At 42.6% G+C, this 23,449-nt stretch overlaps 1 protein-coding gene across 3 annotated transcripts in view; it reads left to right on the top strand.

The window, feature by feature from the left end:
- The window catches only part of exd3 (exonuclease 3'-5' domain containing 3), a 644,822-nt gene that overhangs the window by 399,371 nt on the left and 222,002 nt on the right, over positions 1-23,449 (top strand). For 2 of the 3 annotated variants that reach the window (XM_059638357.1, XM_048558801.2), the window contains 5 exons: positions 538-751; positions 2,705-2,814; positions 4,675-4,882; positions 5,746-5,912; positions 6,382-6,558. In XM_059638357.1, coding sequence (XP_059494340.1) covers positions 538-751; positions 2,705-2,814; positions 4,675-4,882; positions 5,746-5,912; positions 6,382-6,558 — 876 coding nt within the window. The remainder of the gene's footprint in view (positions 1-537; positions 752-2,704; positions 2,815-4,674; positions 4,883-5,745; positions 5,913-6,381; positions 6,559-23,449) is intronic. The other variant, XM_059638356.1, reaches the window with a different exon arrangement.

Here is a 23,449-nt window from a genome sequence, read left to right as displayed (position 1 = left end):
AGTCCTGGCTTGTCCAACCTCTCCCCGTAACTCAGTGCCTTGTGTCCTGGCAACATCCTTGTAAATTTCTTGTCCACTCTTTCCAGTTTAGTAACATCCATCCTATAGCATATACTCCATATACTCCAAGTGCGGCCTCACCAACATCCTGTACAACTACAACTCAGCTTCCCAACTTCGACACTCAGTGCCCTGATTGAAGGCCAGTGTGCCAAAAGCCGTCTTCACTGCCCTGTCTACCTGTGACTCCACTTTCAGAGGACTTCAAGATCCCTCTATTCCACTACACTCCTTAAGGTACTACCATTCACCATGAATCTCCTACCCTGGTTTGACTTTCCAAAGTACAACACTTCACACTCCTCCATTTAAGTGAGACTCACTGTGGACACTGACAGCAATCTATTATCGCCTTGGGTGAGATCAATGAACTTGGCACAGACTGTGTACTTGGTGAAGCAATGATACTGCTATATCTGAGCACATAATGCTGCCTCAGATTTTGTGACTGTGGTGAATTTTGTGTGTCTCTTGTAGGCTGGTGGCATTCTAGGGATCGATATGGAGTGGAGGCCCACATTTGGGGTGTTAACCCGTTCACGAGTGTCTCTCATACAGATTGCGATGAAAGACTGTGTGTACCTTCTGGACTTGCCTCAGCTTGTAAATCAGTCTGAATCTGAGTGTCGGCGACCTGAACTTACCCAATTCATTCAGACTTTGTTCACTGATCAAACCATAACTAAACTAGGTAAATATTAACCGTAAAGAATGTCTAAGAGTGTGTTTTTATTCTCCTAAAAAACATAGAACATAGAACAGAACAGTACAGCACAGTACAGGCCCTTCAGCCCACGATGTTGTGCCGACCTATTATCCTATTAAGATCAAACAACCCTGCGTACGCCACATTTTACTATCCTTCATGTGCCTATTCAAGAGTCACTTAAAAGTTTCTAAAATATCTGACTCCACTATCACTGCTGGCAGCACATTCCACACGCCCACCACTCTCTTTGTAAAGAACCTACCTCTGATATCTCCCCTATACCTTCCTCCAATCACCTTAAATTTATGCCCCCTCATAACAGTCATTTCCACTCTGGGGGAAAAAAAGTCTCTGACTGTCCAATCTATGCCTCTCATCATCTTGTACACCTCTATCAAGTAGCCTCTCATCTGTCTTTGGTCCAATGAAAAAAATCCTAGCCCCCTCGAACTTTCCTCATAAGACCCATCCTCCAGTCCCGGCGTCCTGGTAAATCTCCTCTGCACCCTCTCTAAAAGCTACCACATCTTTCCTGTAATGAGGTGACCAGAACTGAACACAATATTCCAAGTGTGGTCTACATAGAGCTTTACAAAGCTGCAGCATAACCTTGCGGCTTTTAAACTCAATTCCCCTGCAGATGAAAGCCAACACACCATATGCCGTCTTTACAACCCTATCAACTTGGGTGGCAACTTTGAGGGATCTATGAACGTTGACCCCAAGATCCCTCTGTTCCTCCACACTGCCAAGAATCCTGCCATTCACCATGTATTCTGCATTCAAACTCAGTCTTCCAAAATGAATCACTTCATACTTTTCTGGGTTGAATTTCATCTGCCACTTCTTTGCCCAGCTCTGCATACTGTCAATGTCCCTTTGCAACCCACAGCAGCCTTCCACGCAGTCCACAATTCCACTAACCTTCATGTCATCGGTAAACATATTAACCCACCCTTCCACTTCCTCATCCAAGTCATTTATGTAGATCACAAAGAGCAGAGGTCCCAGAATAGAACCCTGTGGAACACCACTGGTCACCGAACTCCAGGCTGAAAACTTTCCATCTCCTACCACCCTCTGTCTTCTCTTGGACAGCCAGTTTGTATCCAGACAGCCAAATTTCCCTGAACCCCATGCCTCCTTACTTTCTGAATGACCGTACGATGTGAAACCTTATCAAATGCCTTGCTAAAATCCATATGCACCACAGCCTCTGCCTTCATCAGTGTGTTTTGTTACATCCTCAAACAATTCAATAAGACTTGTAAGGCATGACCTGCCCTTCACAAAGCCATGCTGACTACCAGCTGGCAACCAGTCCCAATTACACTCCTGAAATTTCAGTTCCCATTACACTCCCCAGTGGAATTCTAGTTCCAATTACATTTTCCACGCGAATTCCAATTGCCATTGCACTCCCCTATGGAATTTCAGTTCATATTTGTACTCCTGCCTGGAGTTCCAATTCCCATTTCTATCATCCTCATAGCTCATTCCGGAGTCCTTATTGCTGTCACGCTCCCCACTAGAGACTCTGTTTTCATTGGATTCTGTGTTAGAAATGCAGTTCAATGTCCTGCCTTCTGAAGTCCCAGCTCCATTGCGCTGCCTACTGGAGTGATGTCGCTGTGTATGTGAGAGTGCTCCCCTAATCCATCACGGCATTGAAAGGAAGATACCTCCATTGAACTTGCCCTGCTCAGATGCTTTGTTGGGCTCCATTATCTCCCTGTTCAGTAGGCGCACACTTTGGACTGTTGATCTTATGATATAGAATCACTGCATAATTGACATTTCTACCTAACTCTGATTCATCCCAGAACCAGATACCCACTGATAGCTCAGAAAAGCCTTAGTTTTTGCGTTCATGCCTCTACATGCTGTTTAGAAATGGTTTATTATCTTGTTGTGAACACTTGTTTAATTTTACAGGTTATGCTACAACAGGGGATTTGCGGACTCTGTCTGTAGCCTACCCCATGTTAAAGGATGTGGTGCAGCACACAGCGGGAGTGTTGGACCTTTTAAATGTGCACAAAGAGGTTTGTTACTGGTCTGCAGCTTGGAACTATCGTTTAGATTGGAGTTTTATTTTGGTCAAGTTCCTTTTTTTAGACCCTCAGCTCTTGGTTGTGAGGACTGTAACTGCCCCCAGCAATGTCAATGCTGATCTATGTCTAAAGGCTCGAAAGCCGCCTGCTCCTAGTCTCAGTTTCAATTGAAATCCTCCCCATCATCAATTGTAATCCCTTTTGCAGTTGTAATTGCTAAGCAGTCCCTGCTGGATACCCAGTTCCCATTGGATTCCATGCTAGAACGGCACAACATCGTGGGGTGAAGGGCCTGTACTGTGCTGTACTTTTCTATGTTCTAGAATTCCAGCTTCCATTATTCTCCTCGTTCTTCAAGTGCAGATAAGGTCTAAGTGTTATGATTTTCAGTTATTCAAATTCCAAATGCTTTTAATAGTCTGAGTTGTTAGTTAGGATAAAAGCCATGCTGCATTGACTGACAGACTATCTGATGTAGCAGTTTCTACAGGCGCCAGAGTACTGTCGTTAGATCAGAGCCCATTTTTAATGTATGATTGAGTTTCCTTTGTTAAGGGCCCACATTCACATTTTAATTGTGATTTGAGAGGCCATTAAAGGAGTAAATGTCTTTGTGGTTTGTGAATAAAAAATTGTTTCTATAACAGTCTGCTTAAGATCTAAAATCCTTGAATGGGTTTCAGGAATAAGATAATGCAATGTGGAGCTGGGGGGAACACAGCAATGTCAGAGGAGCAGAAAACTTGACGCTTTTTCAGAAAAAGGGTCCCAACCCGAAATGTCAACTTTCCTGTTCCTCTGATGCTGCCTGGCCTGCTGTGCTCCTCCAGCTACACACTGTGTTATCTCTGACTCCAGCATTGGCAGTTCTTACTATCTTTCAGGAATGAGAGTTTTCTTTCATAAGCATGAAATGTGTAATGCGTGAGAGTGAGAATATGTTGTTAGAGGCTTAATCTCTTGCCATCTCCATATGGGTTAGCATAGTGGCTCAGCGGTTAGTACTGCTGCCTCGCAGCACCATGGATCTGGGTTTGATTCTAACTTTGGGTGACTTGTCTGTGTGAGTTTGCATGTTCTTGCTGTCTGCATTTCCTCCAGATGCCCTGCACAGACAGTCGCCCAAGGGTTGAATTGAACCCAAGTCCCTGGTGCTGTGAGGCAGCGGTGCTAGCCACTGTGCTAAAGTGTTAATGTGTAAATTTTCAGGAGATCCCAATAACCTGTAGAACAAAACTTAAGCTTCCGGGAGTGGTGGTGGTTAGCTCAAAGAGTGACACATCAAGATTTCACATTTTACAAAACCTTTGCTATATCAAATGAATAAAAATCTCGAATGACTAATTGCCCTTTTGTGGGTAAGTGACAAATTTTAAACTAGAGACAAACAATGTGGGGGGGGTCATAAATGTCATAAAAAATATATATTTTTGATTCCAGCTCCCAATGGGTTGCTTCCCTTCCATTTTGCTACCAAGAGACCTCTAATAAATGAAATGTCACTCATTTGGAGGGTTAGTCTGTAGTTCTCCTGCCCCAGCTCCAAGCTAGGGAAATCTTCCAGCATCTCTCAATACCTCATGAATTTTTTTTCAAACTGACTGAAGGTTCCTAGCCATACTTAATGTTTGAATAGTTTCTCCTCTTAAGATGCAGGTCTGATTAATTCTATCTCCTTGCTCTTTACCTCCCAGTTATATAATGCTGATGTGAGTAACACCTGCATTACTTTTTGATTACTGTATTTTTTGCACCATTTGGACTTCTTGATTACTGCATTCAGAAGAATCAGATCTGAGTTTGTATCGAATTAAACTGAGAATCCTTTCTCAATGAATGAAATATGCTCAGCTGCAGAAAATGCCATGTCGAAGACAGGACAAAAGCAGGGGTGTGGAAGTGCTGATGTCAGAGGATGGTGTAAACTGTGGGAACAGCCATGGTGAAAAGGGGCTTAGTCTCCTTGTGCAGTGCGTGCTGGGGAAATCACTGGATAAAACGGAGCAGCTATCTAACTGGGAGAAGCGGCCTCTCCGGCCCCAGCAGGTCATTTATGCAGGTGAGCAGCTCCTGGTAAGCTCACTGTACCACTGTTACCCAGACCTTATGCAAAATGCTCACACTGGCAGTTGGAGTTTGTGCCGTCAAACCTCTTGTACTTCTTCACGTCTCAGATCTCAGTTATAATGTTCTGACATGAGAAACATGTTAGAACAGTTAGAACTTGGGAATGGTCAACACAAGTCCAGGCAGTCTGTCAGGGTTCAGTCTCAGTGTTAGTAGCTCTGGCTCAATGTGTCACATCCCTCTGACTGTCAAGATCATAAATCCAAATCTGACTCCATATTTTGTTTTTGAGGCCTTAGTGTTCACAGGTTTGCTGCCAAGCTTTATTTTCTTCCATTTCCTATAGCCTAGACCCCTGTGTGTGAGCTCAATGCATGCGGACCTGTACCCTGGTGAGAGTCTTTGTGTGTGGAACTGTACCCGGTAAAAGTCAGCATAGGTGGAACTGTAACCCAGTGAGACTCAGTTTGTGTGAGACCGTAACCCGGTGTGAGTCAGTGTGTGTGGATTGTACTCCATTGAGAGTCGGCTGTGGGTGGGATTGTACCCCAGTGAGAGTCAGTGTGTATGCAACTGTAGTCCAAGGAGAGAGAGTGCATATGGAACTCTATCCCTGTGAGAGTCAGTGTATATGCATCTAAGGATCAGTGTGTGTTCAAGTGTACCCCAGGTAAAGCCAGTGCCCGTCCACCTGCATCACAGTGTGTGTCAGTGTGTGGGTCTGTATCCTACTGTGAAGTCAGTGCGTGGAACTGTACCCCAGTGAGAGTCAGTGTATGTGGAAACTGTACCTTCTCTTGAAGTGAGAAGAAATCACTGTCAAAACAGAAATAAATATTGTTGTGCATTCTGCAGCATCTGATGCCTACTGCCTGCTGGATGTATATGATGCCCTACATCGGGACCCACAACGCTTTGGCTTGAACTGCAGCTTTGAAGAATTTTTGATGTTCAAAATGGAGAAGAAGACAAGGGGAATGAAAGAAAAGAAAAACAAGAGTAGTCCGACCTTACCCTTTCAGGTGAGTAGTAGCACGTGCTTATACAACTCATCAGCAATTTAGAAGATTTGAGTGTCACCAGAGGCAATGGGAGCACTGATGAATGGAATGACTGAATTCAATAAGATGTTCTAAAGAGTTCTGTGTCAGAGCTGACTGCAACGATTTTGTAAGCCCAGGAATGGTGAGGCCGAAAGGGTGCAGGGTTCTGTGGAGAAATGGTAAGCGGATTCAGCAGGGGCATGATGTGGAGGGAAATTGGTGCATATTTCTGAGATGGTGTGTCGCTGCTGGCCATGTCACCGAAATTGAAATAACTGGTTGCTGTTGCTGTGTCGGAACCAGGGCTCTGTGAGTTCAAGGAGCATGTTATGACAGGTGTCAAAGTCGAGGTAAATTTTAGTAAATGCACCCTTTCTGAAGATTAATGTGTCTCTCTGATATTGTGAGCTTCATCCAAGCCATAGTTTGTTCCTCTTTCTTTTCACAGTGTGCTCAGATCCCACAGCCAAACTCATTAAAGGCATCATCCTTCCCTCCTTTATCACCCTCCGAATTCAATGTTGTCTGTGACAACATGTTGCAGGGGCTGGGTCGGTACCTGCGTTGTCTTGGAGTAGATGTGAAGATTCTGGAGAATGATGATCATCACAGGAAGGCTGCTGAGGTAAGACAGAGTTTGAACTAAAAGAGAGAAATAGTGGGTGAGGGGGATAGTGAGACAGAGAGGGTGAAGGAGACAGTGAGCTAGCAGGGGAGATAGAGATGGAGAGGAGAGGGAGACAGGTTGTGAGGAAGAGGGAAGAAAGAGATGGAGTGAATGGGGGCATGGGGGAGGGAGATGGTGAGACTGAGTGAGGAGGGGAGAGGGAGATGGAGCTAGGCAAAGAGGAGGAGGAAAGAGAGGAGTCAGATTACAGTGTAAGGTGGAAGGGAGAGAGAGGAGAATGAGGAAGGGAAATGTGGGGCGAGTGAAGGAGGGTTATTTAGTCCATTCTGGCTGGAAAGAAGAAAGTCACAGATGAATTAGAATTGAATCGCACTGTGGGATCAAACTGATAGCTATGCTGCTGTCCTTGGTCTGGTTTGCCCTTGTGAGGATTAAGGATGATAGTTTCTTTCTTGCATCATGTAGCGTTGCACTGGAGATGAATTTTCTGACTGTACATCACTGTACAGTCTAACCAGGGATTCCCGTATAAGAGCGCTTATGATGCAAGAAACATCTAGAGAGTGGAAAAACACATCAGAGAACCCTAGCGAGATAAATGACAAATTCCATGGCAGCAGTGATATCGTTTCCACTCTTTTGGATTCTAAATCTTCCAATTTCATAGTGTGTTGCTGCCGTACGGGTAATGTGTGTTTGAACATGCGCACGTTGACTTGGCATCCAGCTGCAAATAGAGTGTAGGTTCTGACTCAACTCAATCAGTGGTCAAACCTTCAACTGATGGAGTTAATTTTTGCAATGGCTTTCTCTAATGAAAACCGAAATTGCAATTGCGGCTTTAAAATAAAACGTTGCAACGGTTGAGTTCCATGAGCTGCTGTCTCCTGTGTGTGTGTGTGAGAGAGACAGCAGCAATTGACTGATGTGGAGTTTAACCTGAGTAATTTTTGGTAATAATAACATGATATGTAGTACCCTTCTCTTCATTTGAAATGTGTCTTGTTCGTTCTGAAATATTTATCAAAGTTTATTATTTGGATAAATGCCCTTCCGTTATTCCTTCTCCAATTCTAAATCCAGACTCTGTTTCATCAATTACTACTTCAAACGTATCATAAATACTTTCTATTATGATTTTCTAAATTACTTTAAAAGGTGACTCATTAAGATTATCATTCTAAAAAGTTTGCAATCCATTGATTTAGATTTCTAATGTAACGTAATGAGTAATGAATGTCTGAAGACATTTGGAATGCACCCTTTGTATATTTTTGATCACAAATTTCTGTTATCATTTATAATTCTGTTTCGCCAAAGGCTTTTAGCATTTTTTTCGTTCACAACATGTGGGTTTCATGAGGCAGGCCAGCGTTAATTACCAATCCCTAGTTGCCCAGAGGTCAGTTCAGTGTCAGCTGCTTTGCTGTGCGTCTGGAATTATTTGTATGTCAGCTTCCTTCGCTAAAGGACATTAGTGAACCAGATGGGTTTTTCCAACAATCGACAATGGTTTCATGATCATCATTAGATTCCTAATTCCAGATATTTATTGAATTCAAATTCTACCATCTGTTGTGGTGGGATTTGAACCCTTGTTCCTAGAACATTAACTGGGGCCCTTGATTAATAGTTTCGTGATAATGCCATTAGACTGTCACCTCCTCTTCTGGCCCTGGCTTCATCTATTCCTAGAACTTTTCTTGTACTCATCAAGGACAAAGCATTTGTTAGCACTGATGTCGTAATGTTTGGTCCATCATTTGCTTCTGTCTTGAGGACTCGCTTAGTTTTGTGCATCATACAATATCCACAATTCACTTATACATTGTGTCATTATTTTGTTATTGTAACCCTTTCAAGTAGTATTTTATCATCTTTGTATTTTATGCAGTCACTATCTCGCCTTATCCTTTTTTATATTTCTATGAAATGCTTCACCTTCTGGGACATAACTCTTGTTTTTACAGAGATAGTAGGAACTGTTGATGCTGGAGAATCTGAGATAACAAGGTGTGAAGCTGGATGAACACAGCTGCTTGGCCTGCCGTATTCATCCAGCTTCACTATTGTTTTTATGATCTTTTTCAAGATGTCATAACATCCCAGTAGACCTACAGTAGCTACTTGTGTGCATTCTTTGTTCATTTCAGTGTAATCAAGTCAGATTTGTTTGTTTTCTATTATCTATCATCATTGTTGGCCTCTCATCTGTCACCCATTCCTTGTCCTTACTTTACTTTTTTGTTAATATTTCCTTTACCGTTTTTTGTGTTTTTCCATTTGCTTTATATTTTTTGTTCTATGAATTCTGTCTGTTTGCATCCTTCATCCTGAAACATTAAGATTTGTGCCTTTATTTAAAGAATGAATGCATCTGTTTTCACCCTTCAGTTTGTTAACATCTAAATAGCTACATATCAGTTTCTTATTTTTGATTTTTTCACTTGCGTTTAATTTTTGCTGTAAGCTGACAATGATCAGAATTAATATCTACACCAGATTCTCATGAGTGTTCTTTATACTGTTTCTAAAATGTTATTTCACAATCACATAATTTATTGATTTTTAAATGCTCCATCTGGAGCTCTTGAAATGTATAGTCTTTCTCGTTGCTTAAAGAATGTCTTTGCCACCATTAGATCTTTTGACAAAATTGTATCATTCTCTCATTTTTTGATTTAATACTGTAATGCACATGCTATCCTGGTGTGCCTTTACGAATTTAAATGTTTAAGTCACAATTAGCAAGTAGTTCATTGATCATGACACTTAGGGATATCACCATAAAATGCCTCCATTCCCTGCTCTCAGTGATCTTCATTCAGAGCATAAACTTGTATGTCAACCAGATCAAAAATCTTTCCCTCAACCTTAATCATCAGTACTCTCTTAGAGGTCAATCAGGAACTTTAAACTGATCCCTTGTATCTTCTGTTAAATAGTTTAAAATATGGATTGACTATAAACAACAAAAAGGTAAAAATGATAGCACAAAGAAGAAATGTGTTAGAAGGAGCTAGAACGAAGATTGAAGTGGATACTGTCACACTAGAACAAGGAGATAGGTTTACCTATTTAGGACCCACGTGGAGGTGCCGCTCTTGGACTGGAGCGGACAAGGTCAGAAGTCACACAACACTGGGTTATAGTCAACAGATTTATTTGAAATCACAAGCTTTTGGAACGTTGTTTCTTTGTCAGGTGAAGTGACTTACCTGGTGTCATGTGACTTCTGACCGCACTTCGGACATGATGGCAAAGTCAATGCAGAAGTTGGAAATAATTTTGAGATAACCAACAACAAGAAAACCCGTATTTTTAATGAGAGTAAGTATCACGAAATACTGTTTACTAGCCACTTTCCTGTACACCTACACAATGGACGATAAGTAATGATCTGCGGAAGGAAATAAGGTTTTTTGAAATGTAGATTCTAAGATGTATGCTGAAGATTCCATATACAGGCCATAAGGAAAATGGAAAGGTACTTGAAATTGCAAGAGCAAGAAGAACTCTTTAAAAAAAAATGACACCCAGAGAAGAAAACAAACAAATTTAGCCAGATATTTTTTTAAAATTAGGTGTCAACTTGATGAAGCTATGATACAGAACTACTTGTATGCCAAACAACGTAAGCAACAAGCAATAGATAAACCGAAGCAATTCCACAATCAAGTGATCACATCTAAGATCTGCAGTCCTGCCACATCTAGTTGTGAAAGGTGGCGACAACTCACTGGGGGAGAAGACTCTGTAAAGATCCCCATCTATTGTGATCTAGTACATCAGTGCAAAAGATAAGGCTGAGGAATTTGTGACAATCTACGGGCAGAAGTGCTGAGGGGATGATCTATCTCGGCCTTCTCTGGACGTTTCCAACATCACAAATGTTGTCTTCGGCTAGTTTGATTCACTCTGCGTGATATCAAGCAATGATTGGAGGCACTGGATATCACAGGCAACATTACATTCTAGCAATAGTACTGAAGACCTGTCCTCCAGAACTTGCCATTTCCCTGGCTAAACTGTTCCATTACAGCTACATTGCTGGCATCCACTCGACATTGTGGAAAATTACCCAAGTACGACCTATATGCATGAAAAGAAGACATGTCCGACCTAGCCATATACTCCATGTCAGTCTACTCGAAATCATCAGTAAAATGATGGAAGGTATGATCAATACTGCTATGAAGCAGCACCTGCTCAGCAATAACCTGCCCAGTGATACCCAGTTTGGGTTCCACAAGGGATACTTAGCTTCTGACTTCAGTACAGCCTTGGCTCAAACAAGGACAAAAGAGCTGAATTCCAGAGGTGAGGTGAGAATGACTGCTTTTGACATCAAATTTAGATTTTATGTTCACATATACTCGGGTACAGGAGCACAGTGAAAAGTCAAATCGGAGACAGCAAGAGCTGCAGCTGCTAGAGTCGGATTCGATACAGTGTGGGGCTGGAGGAACACAGCAAGTCAGGCAGCATCAGAGGAGCAGGAGAGTCGATGTTTCGGGCCTGGGCCCTCCTTCAAGACTAGGCGGATGAAAGGTCTAGGCCTGAAACGTCGAGTCTCCTGCTCCTCTGATGCTGCCTGACCTGCTGTGTTCCTCCAGCTCCACACTGTATTGAGTATACAAAGGTGCCGTTCTGTGGCGTCATCTTAGTGTACACAAGATGGGATTAAAAACAGAAGTGGAAATAAAAGAAACAGCCAAAAGGAAATGCCCAGATGACTTCCCTGACTCTATCATGTGTCCTCACTGCCAGAAAAACTGTGTCACAAAGTCCATCCCTCGGTCTGTAAGCGCACAGATACCCTGAATCTCTACACACTGCTGTAGCCAAAGCGCCACCGCCTTTGCCATCAGCTACCCGGACTCAGCCATGACATTCTTTGGCGTTATCTTGCCTCCAATGATATTGTTGCAGCCATGAGTCCATGCTGGGCTGATTTCAGCAATGTGGCTGTCACTGAGCCTACCATGTCCCAAACTGGGCTCAAACCCGATGCTGGACCAATCATGCCAAAGCAGTTGGTTCTGCTTTTTGGCTTACACTGCTGCTACCTCCTGGGACCGCCATTTCAAGGAAGAAACCTGTCACTGGTGAGCACTCCCGCCACTGATGACACTCTGCGAAGGGAAGAGGCTGCCAAAAAAGGGGGAAAAAAAGCAAAAGTAAAAGAAAGAGGAAAAAAAGAAAGGCGTACTGAAGCGTTCAAGCCCTGGACTCTGCTGCTGCCATCTTGGCATATATCAGGCCGCACTTGGCAGTTTGTGTCATTAAGGAACCCGAGTAAAATTGGAGTCAATGGAAATCAAGGAGAAAGCTCTCTGCTGGTTGTACCTAGTACAAAGGAAAATGCTTGTGGTTGTTGGAGATCAGCTGCAGGAATTCTGCAGAAGCTCCTCAGTGTGGTATCCTCGGCCCAACATTCTTCAGCTGCTTTGACAATGATCTTTCTCTCATCTTAAGGTCAGAAGTTGACAAGTTTGCTGATGGTGCAATGTTCAATATCATTCATGGTTCCTCAGAAATTGCAGCAGTCCATGCTCAACTGCAGCAAGACCTGGGCAGTATCCAGCTTCGAGCTGAAAAGTGACGCTATCAACATCCTGGGAGTTACCTTTGTCAGGAAACTCAACTGGACAAGTCATAGAAGTGCTGTGACTGCAAGAACAGGTCAGAAGATAGGAATGCTGCATCAAGTAACTCACCTCCTGGCTGTCCACCATCTGCAAAGTACAAAGCACAAGCACTCGTGGTAGGGGACAATACCATTCGGGAGATGTATATAGTTCTCTGCAGCTGTGAATGGGAATCCTGAAGGTTGTGCTTCCTGCCTAACTTAAGGGTTAAGGACGTCACCTAGGGGTTGGAGAAAAAAAACTTAGAGTAAGATAGGAGGGATCCTGTTGTCATTCTTTGTTAGTACTAATGATAGTGGTAAGACTGGAAAAGACATTCTGCTGAAAGATTTTGAAGTTAGTAGCTCAGTTGAAAAACAAGGTGCTGCCCACAAAACCTTCTAACCTCCATCAAGTACATACCCAGAGCCCTCAGCCACTCCTCATCAGGCAAGCCCTTCATCCCAGGGATCATTCTTGCAAACCACCTCTGAACCGTCTCTAATGCTAACACATTGTTCTTTAGATATGGGGCCCAGAACTGCTCACAATATTCCAAACATGGTCTGACCAGAGCCTTAGCTGTACGTCACTGCTCTTTTATTCGCCCCTTAAAATGAATGCTTACTTTGCATTTGCCTTCCTAACTGCCAGCTGAACCTGCACGGTAATCTCAAGAAAAACCTGAACTAAGACTCCCAAGGCCCCTTTGTGCTTCAGATTTCCAAAGACTTTTCCCATTTAGAGAATAGTCTGTGCCTCTAGGATGGCATGGTGGGTCAGTGGTTAGCACTGCTTCCTCACTGCGCCAGGAACCTGGGTTCAGTTCCACCCTCGGGCGACTGTCTGTGTGGAGTTTGCACATTCTCCCTGTGTTTGCATTGGTTTCTATTAGGTGCTCCAGTGTCCTCCCACAGTCCAAAGATGTGTTGGTTAGGTGGATTGGCCATAAATTACCCATAGGGACGAGGGAAGTGCAGGTCAGTGGATTAGCTATGGGAAATGCAGGGTTACAGAGATAGCGTAGGAGAGGTGGGTCTGAGTAAGATGCTGTTCAGAGGGGCAGCGTGGATTCGATGGGCCAAATGATGGTCTTCCACACTGTAGTGATTCTATGAATCTATTCAGGTTGAGCTAGCCGATTGGATACAAAATTTGCTTAACGGCAGGAGTCAGAGAGTGGTGGTGGAGGATTGTTTTTCAGCCTGGAGGCCTGTGACCAGCAGTGTTCCACAGGGATCAGAGCTGGGTCCACTTTTTGTTAATCATTTATATAAATAATTTAGATGAGAATATAGAAGGCATGCTTAGTAAGTTTCTGAATGACCCCAAGATTGGTATAGTGGACAGTCAAGAAGGTTATCTAAGATTATGAAGGGACCTTGATCAATTGGGTCAATACATTGATGGAGCGTAATTTGGATAAATGTGAGATATTGCATTTAGGTAAAACAAACAGGGCAGAACTTATACAGCTAATGGTAGGGCCCTGAGTGTTGTTGTAGAACAGAGAGACCTAGGGGTTCAACTACATAATTCTTTGAAATTAGTGCCACAGGTAGACAGAGTGGCTAAGAAGGTATTTATCATGCTTGCCTTCATTGCTCAGACCTTTGAGTATAGGAGTTGGGATTTCATGTTGAAGTTGTTTGAGTTTTGGTGAGGTTTTTTCTGGAGTACTGTGTGCACTTCTGGTTGACTTCTTATAGGAAGGGTTTTATTAGATTAGATTTCCTACAGTGTGGAAACAGGCCCTTCGGCCCAACAAGTCCACACCGCCCCTTGAAGCATCCCACCCAGACCCATTCCCCCTGTAACCCACACACCCCTGAACACTATGGGCAATTTAGCATGGCCAATCCATCTAGCCTGCACATCTTTGGACTGTGGGAGGAAACCGGAGCACCTGGAGAAAACCCACGCAGACACAGGGAGAACGTGCAAACTCCACACAGACAGTCACCCGAGGCTGGAATCGAACCCAGGTCTCTGGCGCTGTGAGGCTGCAGTGCTAACCACTGAGCCACCGTGCTGCCCTGCTAGGGCTGGCTAAGGCTTAGAAGAGATTTACTAGAATGGTATCGGGAATGGAGGATTTGAATTATAAGGAGAGACTGGATAGCTGGGACTTCTTTTCACTAGAACAACCAAGGGACTGGTCATGGCCCACATCAACTCTGGTCTCCCAGCCTGTCTTGATCTCCTGTAGCTTGCCAACTGGCATAACAGGTCCACAGAGGCTGCCATATCACTAGCCCTGCACTCATTCCCTGAAACATCTGGACATCAAAGCCACCTATGTAAGACTCCTGCTCATTGACTACAGGTCCTCCTTCATTATCCCTGATGACTGATCTCAAAATTCTGTGACCTTGGTCTCGGCTCTGCCGTCTGCATCTGGATCCTCAGCTTTCTGACCCACAGGCTGTAATCAGTGAGGATTGGTAACTGCACCTCCTCCACAATAACACTCAATACTGGAGTCCCCCAAGAATACATCCTGGGAGCCCTACTGTACTCCCTTTACATCTATGACCACGTTGCCAAATTCTGAATGAACAGCATCTACAAATTCACTGACGAAACCACCGTAGTGGGATGGATATCTAGCAATAGTGAATTAAACTACAAAAAGGAAATGGAGGGCTTGGTGACGTGGTGCAATGAAAATAATCTGTCTCTCAATGGTGGCAAAACGAAAGAATTGATCATTGACTTCAGAGGAAGGGAGGAGAACACGCCCCCATCTATATCAGCGGAACTGAGGTTGAGAAGGTGAAGAGCATCAAGTTCCTCAGAGTGAGAATAACTGACAACCTGTCCTGGATTTCCCATGTAGATGTGACAGTCAATAAAGCACAACAAAACCTCTCCTTCCTCAGACAGCTCAGGAAATTTGGCATGTCTATAAGGCCCCTCACCAAATTCTTCAAATTCACCATTGAAAGCATACTGTTCGGGTGCATAACGGCCTGCTATGGCAACTGCTCAGCCCAGGGCTGTAAGAAACCACAGATGGTGGAGTGCACAGCCCAGACCGTCACGGAAGCTAACCTTCTATTCATGGACTCTATTTACATGGCTGTCTGCAGCAGAAAGGTGATCAACATCATCAAAGACCCATCACATCACGGTAATGATCTCCTACAACATCTTCTGTTAGGCAGACGATACAGAAAGCTGACCACACGCATGAGCAGGTTCAGGAACAGCTTCTTCCCGGCTGTTGTTATACTGATGATGATTGGACTGTCTAGCTTCAAATAATGCTGACCTTGCTAATGTTGATCTTGTCTAGCATGCGCCCTGTGCACTGTAACCTGTATGCCTCTGTTTAAGCCTTCTTTATCCTTTGGTTACTAAGATCTGCCTGTGCCTCTTGTAAACAAAGCTTTTCACTGTATTTCAGTACCCGTGGCAATGAATGAATGAATCAATCAATCACAGACGATTAAGGGTGACCTGACAAAATTCATAAAGTCATGAGTGGTCTACATAAGGTGAAAGGCAGATGGCTTTTCTCCAGGATGGGGGTTTTCAAGATTAGGGGGCATATTTTTAAGGTGAGAGGAGAAAGATTTAAAGAAGACATGAGTGGCAACTTCTTTACACAGAGTGGTTTACGTACGGAAAGAACTTCTAGAGGAAGTAATAGACGCAGGTACAGTTACAATGTTTAAAATTCATCTTGATAAATACATGAATAAGAAATGTTTGGAGGGAAATGGGCAAAGCACAAGTAGGTGGGACTGGTTTAATTTGGCATTATGGTTGACGTGGACTGGTTGGACCGAAGGTTCTGTTTCCATGCTGTATGGCTGTGACTGACCGACTTAATTGAAACATAAGATCTTGAGGGGACTTGACTGGGTATGTATTGAAAAGATGTTTCCTCTTGTAGCAGAATCTAGAACTAGGGGATGTAGTTTAAAAAATAAGAGAGTGCCCATTTAAGACATAGTTGAGAAAACTTTTATTCTCTCTCAGGTTTATCCTGGAATACACTGTCTCAAGAGGCTGTGGATGTAGATCCTTAGATATTTTTAAGTCAGAGGTAGATAGGTTCTTGATTACCAAGGAGATGAAAGATTATTGAGAATATGTTGAAATGTAGAGTCGAGGTTTAAAAACAGATCAGCCATGATCATATTGAATAGTGTAGCAGGCTGAGTAGCCTGTTCTTGATCTGTGTTCACATGCTCATGCATAGTAGGAAGGGAGATTTTTTTAAAAAGTCAGGTAACTATAAGCTAGTTAGCTTCATGCCTGTTGTTGGGAAAGTATTAGAATCTATTTAAAGATGTGATAGCTGAGCATTTCGAAGTTCATAATACAATTGAGCAGAAACAGCATGGCTTCATGATGGGGAATCATGCCCTTCAGATTTATTAGAAATCTTTGATGAGGCATCAAGCAGGGCAGATAAAGGGGAGCCAGTACCTGCAATATATTTGGATTTACAAAAGGTATTTGATGTTACCCCACATAATGCTGCGTAATGAGATAAAAAACCCATGCTGTTGGGGGTAGTATATTAGCATGGATGAGGATTGGCAAACTAATACAAATCAACAAGTTAGGAAAGAAAGCTGCAATTTCATGATGGTAGTCTGTAACTGCTGGAGTGCATCAGGGGTCATTGCTGTGCCTACAACTATTTATAATGTTAATGGGATGGATGAGGGAAGTCAATGTGCTATAGCCACATTTGCAGATGATCCAAAAACAGGTTGAGTGGCAATGGTGAGTAGTGACATGAAGAGCCTGTAGAGGGATGTAGACGTTAAGTGAGTGGCAAAAACTTAGCGGATAGAATATAAATGTGGGAACATATGAAATTATGCATTTGGCAGGAGGAATGGAGGAGCTGAATATTATTTGAATGAGGAAAGGCTACAGAATGCTGCAGCACTGTAGGATTTGTGCATAAGGCACAAAAAGTTAATATCCAAGTTTAGTGGGTAATAGGGAGGGGGCAACTAGAATTAAATATGAAAATAGGAATGCCTTGCTGAATCTGTGTAAGCCACTGTTCAGTTCACGTCTAGAATACCGTGAATAGTTTTGGTTCCCTCGTGTGAAGAATGATATACTGACATTGGAGACAGTCCAGAGAAGGTACACTAGCCCAATCCTGGATATGGAGGAATTTCCGTATAAAGTGATATTGAAATTGGGCCTGTACTCATTGAAGTTTAGAAGTAGTCGAGGAGATCTTATTGAAACATACAAGATTATTGTGGGATTTGACAGCATAGAAACAGAAACATTGTTTCCCTTTGTTGAGAATCTTTCACCAGAGGGCATAATCTCACTATAAAGTTTGCTTATTTAAGACAGAGAAGATGAGGAATTTCTTCTCTAAACTGAGAAACATTTTTAATCAGTAAGGGAATCAACTGTTATGGGGAAAAGGCAGAAAAGTGGAGTTGAGGATTATCAGATCAACTATGATCTCATTGGCAGAGTGGACTCATGGCCCCTGTGGCCTACTTGTGCTTCTGTGCCCTATAGTATATTCTACTGCATAAGATGGGAATCAGATTATTCCAAGTGGGATGCAAACACTGTAGTGTAGTTATAATGTGGGGCTTGAATTATCCTAATATAGACTGAAATGAATGAAAGTATAGGGGGTTGGGTTTTAAAAGCCCATGACGTGTGTTTAGAAGACTTATCTGCGTCAACGCATTTCTGCCCATGGATGAAGGAAGATCTGGCAGTCGAGAATTAATTGGCTGAGATCAACTGTATGCCATTACAGGAGCTTAAGATGCTTGCAAAGATTTGTATCTTGGGTTGTGGGTGAGGTTGTTGACTTGCTCGCTGAGCCTGCTGGTTATAGATCAGATGTTTCGTCATCAGGCTAGGTAACATCATAGTGCGGCCTCCGATGAAGTGACATTATTCTACTCCGCTTAGTATTTATATGATCTGGTCTGTTGAGGTGTTTTGTGTCATTTCTGGTTCTCTTTTACAAGAGTTTGTATATGGAGTCTAATTCCACATGTTTATTGATTACATTACGGGTGGAGAACCGGCATCTAGGAATTCCTGTGGCCATCCTAGCTCAAGCCAGCCATAGACACGCACGGGAATTTCTAGAGGCCTGATTCGCAACCCATAATGCAATCAATAAACATGTGGAATTAGACCCTATGTACAGACTTTTACGAGAAAGAACTGGCAATGACACAAAACACCTCAACAGACCAGATCATATAAATACTAAGTGGAGTAGAACAATGTCACTTCGTCGGATGCTGTACTGATGATGTTACCTAACCTGGTGACGAAATGTATGAACTATAACCAGCCAGCTCGGTGAGCAAGACAACAACCTCAATAAGGGAGCTTTGAAGGAATGATTATCATTGTGGCAACTGTTGGGATTTAAATACCGTCATAGAGTGATACAGCTCAGAAACAGACCCTAGGGTCCAAATCATCCATGTCGGCCAGATATCCTAAATTAATCTATTCCCATTTGCCAGCGTTTGGCCCATATCCCTCTAAACCCTTCCTATCCTGTACCCATTGTGATTCTTTTGAACGTTATGTTTGTAGCAGCCTCCACCACTTCCTCTGACAAGCTCATTCCCTACACACACCACCCTCTGTGTGACAGTGTGGTCCCCAGGTCTCTCTTAAATCTTCACTTTCTCACCTTAAACGTATGCCCCTACCCTGGGAAAAAGACCTTGACTATTCACCCTATCCATGCCCCTCATAATTTTATAAACCTCTATAACGTCACCCTCAGCCTCTGATGCTCCAGGGAAGAAAAGCCCCAGCCCATTCAGCCTTTCCATACAGCTCAAACCCTCCAATCCCAGCAACATCCTTGTAAATCTTTTCTGAATAAATCCTTCCTACAGCAGGGACATCAGAATTGAACGCAGTATTCTAAAAGTGGCATCACCAATGTCCTGTACAGCCGCAACATCATCTCCCAACTCCTATAGTCAGTGCACTGACCAATGAAGGCAAGCGTACCAAACACCTCCCTCACCATCCTGTCTACCTGCAACTCCACTTTCAAGGAACTGTGCTCTTGCATCCCAAGGCCTCTTTGTTTGGCAACGCTCCCCCAGACCCTACAATTAACTGTAGGTCCCACCCTGATTTGCCCTACCAAAACGTAACACTTCACATTTGTCTAAATTAAACTCTATCCACTACTTCTCGATCCACTGGCCCATCTGACCAAGGTACCATTTACTCTGACATAGCATTCTTCTCTTCAATTTTGGTGCCATCTGCAAATTTACTAATTATACTTCGTATGTTCACATCCAAATCATTTATATAAATGACAAAAAGCAGCAGACCCAGCACAGATCCTTGCGGCATACCATTAGTCACAAAACTCCAATCCGAAAAACACCCCTCCACCACCACCTCTAATCTTCCGGCACCTAACTCGTGGCTATTGATGATACAAATATCTGAACAAGGGGCCCAGCAATCTCTTCCCTAAATTCCTACAAAGTTCTGGCAAGCACCAATCAGGTCCTGAGAATTTATCCACCGCGATGTATTTTCAGACCTCCAGCACCTTGTCTGCAATATGGGCGCATTTCGTGATATCACTAATTTTTCCCCAAGTTCTTTACCTTCCATGATCTTCTCCACAGTAGATACTGGCACAAAATACTCGTTTAGTATCTCAGCCATTTCCCATGGTTCCGCACATGGACAGCTGTGTTGATCTTTAAAGGGCCCTATTCTCTTCCTAGTTACTGTTTTGCCCTTATTGTATTTGTAGATTCTCTTTGAATTCTCCTTAACTCTATTTGTGAAAGTTATCTCATGTCCCCTTTTCGCCCTCCTGATTTTCCTCTTAAGTATATTCCTACTGACGTTATACTCCTCTGGGATTCACTTGATCCCAGCTGTTTATTTCTGACATATGCCGCCTCCTTTTTCTTGAGCAGAGCTTCAATTTCTCTAGTCATCCAGCATTTCCTACACCTACCAGCTTTGCCCTTCACACTAACAGCAATGTACTGACTCTGAATTCTTGCTATCTCATTTTTGAAGGCCTTCCACTTTCCACCATCCCTTTACCTGCGAATAGTCAATCACAATCAACTTTTGAAAGTTAAAACCATCAAAATTGACCTTACTCCAATTGAGAACTTTAACTTTTAAATCAGGCCTTGCCTTTTCCATAACTAGTATAAAACAAATAGAATTATGATCGCTGGCCCCAAAGTGCTCCCTCAGTGACTTGCCCTGTCTTATTTCCCAAGGGAAGGTCAAGTTTTGCTTCTTCTCTAGTAGGTACATTCGCCAGTTGATTAAGAAAATTTTCTTGTACACACTCAATAAATCCCTGTCCATCCAAGCCCTAAACATCGTGCCAGTCCCAGTCTATGTTTGGAAAGATAAAACCCTCTACCATTACAATCTTGTTATTCTTACAGACATCTGAGACCTCCTTACAAGTTTGATTCTCAATTTACTGCTGACTATTGGGGAGCCTACAATACAATCCCGATAAAGTGATGAGCCCTTTCTTCTTTCTCAGTTCCACCCATGAAACTTAATTAGACGTTTTCCCAGGAACATCCTCTCGAATATTAGACTAGTGTCCATTACGGTGACCATGAAACCACAGTTGATTATCATTGAAAAAAAGAATCTTTCTTCTTCATGCTGTCCTTTTAGAGTTGGAAATCGGTCATCCTAACCTTGTTTGTCCTGTTCGTACCCAAAGCAGTGTGGTTTATCATTGACTATCCTCTGAAATGGACTAGACAGCCGCTCTGTACACAATTATTTACAGATGGACAACAAATGCTGGCCTTACCGCAGGGCCAGGTTAGTGAACACAGCAGGGCTGGTGGTATGAAGTGTATTTATTTTAATGAAAGGAGTATAACCGATAAGACAGATCAGCTTAGAGCCTGCATTAGTATATGGAACTACAATGACATAGCCATTGCAGAAGTTTGGTTGAGAGAAGGACAGAACCAGCAACATACCATTCCAGGGTTTAATGTTTCGGGTGTGATAGAGATGGATGTGAAAGGAATGGGAAGTTGCATTACTGATTGAGGAGAATGTTGGAACTGCATTAAGAGGTGATATCTAGGAGGTCTTATCCAGTGACGCCATATTGGTAGAATGTAGGAATATGAAAGGTGCAGTCAATATGGTGGAGTTATACTCTTCCTCCAAATACCCATCAAGAGATGAAAGCACAGATATGTAAGCAGATCATGAAAATTTGTAAGAACAACAGGGTTACTGTAGTGCGTGATTTTAACTTCCGTAGTGTTTACTAAGGCTGTTTTAGTGCCAGGGACTTAGATGGGGCAAAATTTGTTAGGTGCATGCAGGAGGATTTCTGAAAACAATATGGAGATAGAACAACTAGGGAAGGGGCCATACTAGACCTTGTATTGGAGAACAAGCCTGGCCAGGTGAAGAAGTTTAATTCCATATGTTTTTGGATTGTTGTGAATAAAGATAAGACTGGTCCTCAGCTGAAAGTGCTGATTTGGGGGAAGAATAATTACGACAGTGTTAGGCAGGAACTAGAGGAATTAGATAGTGGACTGTTTGAAGATAAATCTACATCTGACGTGTTTTTTTTTAAAATGACCGGTTGATCAGAGTTCAGGATCAGCATATTCTATGAAAATGAAAGGTAAGAGTGGCAAGATTCAGGAACTTTGCATTACTAGAGATATTGAAAGCTTAGTCTAAAGAACAAAGAAAGTATATGTAAGGTTTAGGAAACCGAAATCAAACAAGACTTTTGAGTACAAAGGAGGCAGAAAAGATTTTAATCAAAAATTTGGAGGGCAAGAAGAGGCCATGGAACATCCTTGGCAATTAGGGTTAATGAGAATCTCAAGGCACTTTTTACCTGTATATTTGGAGCAAGAAGACAACTTGGGAAAGGATAGGTCCACTCAAACACATTGGAGGGAATTTATACATGGAATCAGAGGGAGTGGGTTAGATTCTTAATGAGTATTTTGCATCATTATTTACCATGGAGAAGACATGGATGATGATAAAATTAGGGAGGGGCATGTTGACTGAGGTGAAGAAGGTGTTCGGTATCTGGAAAAACCTTAAGCTAGTCAAATACCAACAGGCCCTCGGAATTTATCCTAGGACACTGAAGGAGGTAAGGGAGGAGATTGCTCAGGCTTTGACAGAGATCGTTGTATCCACTTTAGCCACAGGCAAGGTCCCAGAAGACTAGAGAATAGCCAATGTTGTTCCTTTCTTTAAGAAGGACAACAGGGATAATCTAGGAAATTATAGGCCAGTGAGCATCACCTCGTTGGTAGGGAAGTTAGAGCAGATTTTTAGGTGTACAATTAACTTGCATTTGGAGAAGAATGCACTTATGAATAATCAGCATGGCTTTATGCAGGGGAGGTTGTGTCTCTCAAACTTGATAAGAGTTTTTTTGAGGAAGTGACAAAGATGATTAATGAGGGTAGGGCAGTCAATGTTGTCTACATGGACTTCACTAAAATATTTGACAAGGCCCTTCATGGTATTCTACCCAGAAAATTAAGTTACATGGGAACCATGGCAAGAGGGATACAATATTGGCTTTTGTCATAAAAGACAGAGGGCACTTGTGAAGGAATATTTTTCTGACTGGAGGTCTGTGACGAGAGGTGTTCCACAAGGATCCATGCTAGGACCTCTTTTATTTGTCATATAAATGATATAGATTAAAATGTAGGTGTTCTAATTATTAAGTTCAGCAGACAACATGGAAATTGGAGTTGTGGATAGTGAAGACGGTTATCAAAGGATAAAACAGAATGTAAACTATTTGGAAAGTTGGATGAAGAAATGGCAGATGGACTTTAATATGGACAAGTGTGAGATGATGCATTTTGGGAGGTCAAATGCAAGAGGAAGGTATACAGTAATGACAGGACCCTTAGGAGCATTGATATGCGGAGGGATCTTAGTACCCAAGTCCCTAGCTCCCTGAAAGTGGAAACATAAGTTCTAATTAATTAAATTTTATTGACACACATGCTGGAGTACAGTGAAAAGTGTAAAAGTTGCTATTCTGTGGAGCCATCTTAATGCACAAAGTATAAAACCATGTGGACAAGATGGTAATGAGGACAACTGAACTCTTGCCTGAATCGGTTTGGCATTAGGTATTAAAGTTGACTGGTCATGTTTTCACTATATAAGACTACATTTGGAATATTGTGTGCGGTTCTGGAAGGATGTGGAGCTGTGGAAAGGGTGCAAAAAAGGTT

Source organism: Stegostoma tigrinum, chromosome 29 (genome assembly GCF_030684315.1).
Source record: "Stegostoma tigrinum isolate sSteTig4 chromosome 29, sSteTig4.hap1, whole genome shotgun sequence".
Lineage (NCBI taxonomy): Eukaryota > Metazoa > Chordata > Chondrichthyes > Orectolobiformes > Stegostomatidae > Stegostoma > Stegostoma tigrinum.
Note: the sequence above shows the minus strand (reverse complement) of the source record. Positions and strands in the feature narration are given on the sequence as shown.